Raw genomic sequence first — 3,679 nt, forward strand, 5'->3', positions numbered from 1 at the left:
CCGGGGGACGAACGTGTCACGGGCAGCCCCAGCCGGGAAACCGGCTCGGCATTAACGCCCAGCCCTCGGCGCAGCCGGGGCAGGTCCCAGCGGCCCTAAGGAGGCTGCTTGGCGGCGTCACTGTCCCCCTGCCCGGGGTGCTTCACGCCACATCCCTGCGCGGGAGGGCAGCCGGTGGCCCCAGAGCAGCCGGGGAGGCTGCGGCCAGGCCTGGGGAGCAGCGGCCGCCTGACGGAGCTGCTCCATCCTCCTCTTGGGGCTGGCCGGGGGCTTTGGTGAGAAGGAGCCACTTGATGCCGGCCTGAGGAGCGGTGGGGAAAGCAGTGGCTCCATGTCCCCAGCTCTGGGGTGGCAGCTGGTGGCCGGGGGGTTCAGGAGGAACTGGTCCCCCCGTGACACCCTGCCGCAGGGCTGTGACCTGTGGCATCGGTACCGACCCCGGGTGGAAGTTGCAGCCTGGACGGAGAACCAAGGCGTGGAGCTGATTTCTGTCGCTGCAGGAAAGCGACCCCGCGGGAAGAGGAATGGCGTGGGCCTGGTCCCCAGGTGGGGGGCAGAGGAAGGGGGAAGGGGAGGAGAGGGGATGGCAGCCATCAGCAGGGTCACACCACCCCCCAGGACCTGAAGCCCAGGCTGGCCACCATCTCTGTCCCTTCTTGGGGCACATGAGTGATGCCGTTTGGTCCCCCCAGGGACTCCTGAGCAGGGCTGCTGGCGGGGTTTGGGGGTTCAGGGTGGCACAGATCCCCATGACCTCTTTGGAGAGGGTCAGGCTGGTGGGAAGAGGGGGGGAAAGGATCCCTGTCCCCAGGCACTGCCACCACCCGCATCCTGTGAGCCTGTCCCTGCCCGGGGCTGGGTGGGGGGCGAGTGGACGTGGCTGAACCACCAGCACCGTGGAGGACAACAGGGACAGCCCCCGTGAGTCGTGCTGTGCCCAGGAACCTGTCCCAGGACCCCCTTCCTCCTCCTCCCCTCCTGCAGGCAGCGTCTGGCCCACAAAGGGTTACACAAGGCAACCTGGAGTGACACCACCGCCACCAGCCCGGGAGCTCGGCTCCTTCCTGGTCGGATCGGAGGCTCGGTGAGTGCCTAATCCTGTCCCCCGGGATCTGCAGGCCCTGCGTCCTGGCTGGGAACAGGGATGCGGCCGTGCTTTCACCTGGGGCAGTGGCCATGCTTTGTCCCTCTCTGGGTGGCGCCAGGACCCGGTGACCCTCCTGGAGTTCTGCCCCAGTGGCAGGGAGAGACCCGGGAGGGGTCCTGGGACCCTGCCATCACAGCTCCGCGCCCCAAGGGCTGGAGGACGTGCCCCCATCCTACTGATTTACACCCTAGCTGCATCAGACCTCCCAGAGACCCTTTTCCCAGGGTGGGGGGGCAAGATCAGGGCATTGTGTTGTGGGTGCGGTTGGGTTGGAGGAGCTTCTGGGGGGATCCTGCACAGCCAGGACCAGACAAGGGACGAGCGGTTTTGCAGCACTGGCTGAGACCAGGGACCCCACTGATCCCGGGAAAGCTTTGGGGTCCCAGATTGAGGACCCCCATTGGTGGGGGCGTTGGGAAACAGGTTATGGGTGGTGGGGATGGCCGTGGGGCAAGGCTGGGGTGGGCAGGGTACATCACTTGTGTAAATAACCTCCCCACCCGTTGCTGTCCCCCATGGTGGACACTGCCAGCGGCGTCACCTGGGGCCAGGCACAGCCCCGAATCGGGGACTTTGCAGCAGGGTGAGCTGCTCCAGTACAGCCCGGGCTTCATTTGGCATTAAAAACCCTGGGACATGCCAGGCACGGTGTGTGTGGGGCAGAGTGGGGTGTGTGGGCTCCCCACGGTGCCAGTCCCTGGTGCCGGGTGTGTTGGGCTGGGCCGTGGTCAGCTCTGCCCAGATACTGCCTCTCCCGGCGGGGCCATTTCAGGTGCGGGCTGGTTGGTTTCTGTTGGAAACCGGCCGAGCCGGCTCCTCCAGCTCCCAGCCTCGGCCTTCGGCTTGGACAGGCCCTACACCAGGACTCGAGGGGGAGACCGGGGACAGGACAGGGGCTTAGGGCACCATGGGCACTGCCTGTGCGGGCAGCTGCTACTGTCTCCATGCCGTGTCCCCCACCCCAGACTGCCGCTGGCCGTGGAGAGCCATGGGTGGCAGCGGGATGCAGGTGTGTGGCCAAATTACGGTGCCCTGGTGACGGGGGAGCAGTGGGAGCTGGTTGGGGACAGTGAGAGGCTGTGTTGGGTGGCACCGCGGTCGGCTCTGGCAGATGAGCTGTCACCCCGAGAGGGGGGATGCTCTGGCTGCCCCCCAGTCGAGGTCCCTGTGACCTGTGGCTCACACCTTGTCACCCGCGGGCATCCAGGTAATCCAGAGTGCCAATAAGCACTGACCAGCTGACACTGGTGACACGGCTGAGATGGGACCTGCCAGTTCAGCTCGCTGATCCGGCAGGGAAGCACCCCAACCGCTGTGCTGGGGTCTCCTCTTATTATCAGTCTTATAAGCGCCAGGACAGGGCCCGGGGTGCCACCACACTGGGCCCTGCTCAGCCCCAGCTACTACCTGGGCACACGTTTCCCCACGTGCTGAGCGCTGGTGGGCACTCGGGCTGCTCCCAGCGGCTCGTGATGCAGAGTGGAAACCTGGACTCTGCCCTCCACGCTCACTGGCTTGCAGCCCCGGCTGGCTGGGGCTATTTCTGACGCCTGGGTGAATGATTACACCGTCCCTCCCCAGGGCTCCCTGGGTCTCATTTTGGGGGCCCAGCTGGCTGCTTCGGTCTGGCTCTGGCTGGGGGCTGGCCACAGAAAGCCCCCGCACTGGGGCTGAGCCACCGCGCTTGCCCCAGGTCCGGCTGCCCGCCGCTGGGAGCCCTGCTCCGCCTTGCCCACGGCATTGCCCGCGGGGTGTCCCCGATGCCCGCTGGTCCTGCTGAAGCTGCCCTGCGGCCGATGCCCAGAGGGGCCGCGGACGTTTCCAGGTTCCCGTGGAACTGATGCGGAGGGTCCTCGGCTGGGCTTGAGGGCGGCTCAGCCCCCGGCACAGCCGGCCCGGAGCCCCGCGGGGCCGTGCGGGTGGCAGAGCCAGCGCGGCCAGGACTGGGCACGGATGTCGTGGCAGAGCCTTTGGCCAAGCAGAGCCCAGGCAGATCTGCTATGGCAGAGCCCTTGGCCAATCAGATGCTGGAGAGACACGTCACAGTACAGATACCAGCCAATCAGAATCCAGAGAGGAGCCACCGCAGGGCTGTTGGCCAATCAGAGCTCAGAGAGACCTGCTATGGCAGAGCAGCCGAGCAGTGGGTGCCTGGAGAGACCTGTGGTGGCCGAGCCATTGGCCAGCTGGCTCCTGGGGCCCCGCCCTGGCAGAGCCGCCAGCCAATCAGTGCTGGGGGACAGAGGCTGTGCCTTGGCTGTCAGCCAATAAGCACTGGGCAGACCTCCCCCGGCCGAGCTGCTGGCCAATCCCCGATGGCGGCCCAAGGGCGCCTTCTCCCAGACCCGGCAGGGCCAGCGTGTCCCTGGCCCCTTGTGCCCGTGATGGGCCGTGGCTGTGTCCCTGATGGGCCGTGGCTGTGCCCGTGATGGGCCGTGGCTGTGCCCGTGATGGGCCGTGGCTGTGTCCCTGATGGGCCGTGGCTGTGCCCGTGATGGGCCGTGGCTGTGTCCCTGATGGGCCGTGGCTGTG

The 3,679-nt window shown here is 67.1% G+C and overlaps 1 protein-coding gene across 1 annotated transcript in view; it reads left to right on the forward strand.

Moving 5' to 3' along the window:
* Positions 1-7: 7 nt before the first annotated feature.
* The window catches only part of TJP3 (tight junction protein 3), a 12,177-nt gene continuing 8,505 nt past the window's right edge, over positions 8-3,679 (forward strand). The window contains exons 1-2 of the mRNA XM_026865118.1: positions 8-546; positions 985-1,084. Of these exons, the coding sequence (XP_026720919.1) occupies positions 332-546; positions 985-1,084 (315 nt within the window). The 5' untranslated portion in view covers positions 8-331. The remainder of the gene's footprint in view (positions 547-984; positions 1,085-3,679) is intronic.

The sequence above is a fragment of the Athene cunicularia genome (genome assembly GCF_003259725.1).
Source record: "Athene cunicularia isolate RWA chromosome 28 unlocalized genomic scaffold, athCun1 chr28_part2, whole genome shotgun sequence".
Taxonomy (NCBI): domain Eukaryota; kingdom Metazoa; phylum Chordata; class Aves; order Strigiformes; family Strigidae; genus Athene; species Athene cunicularia.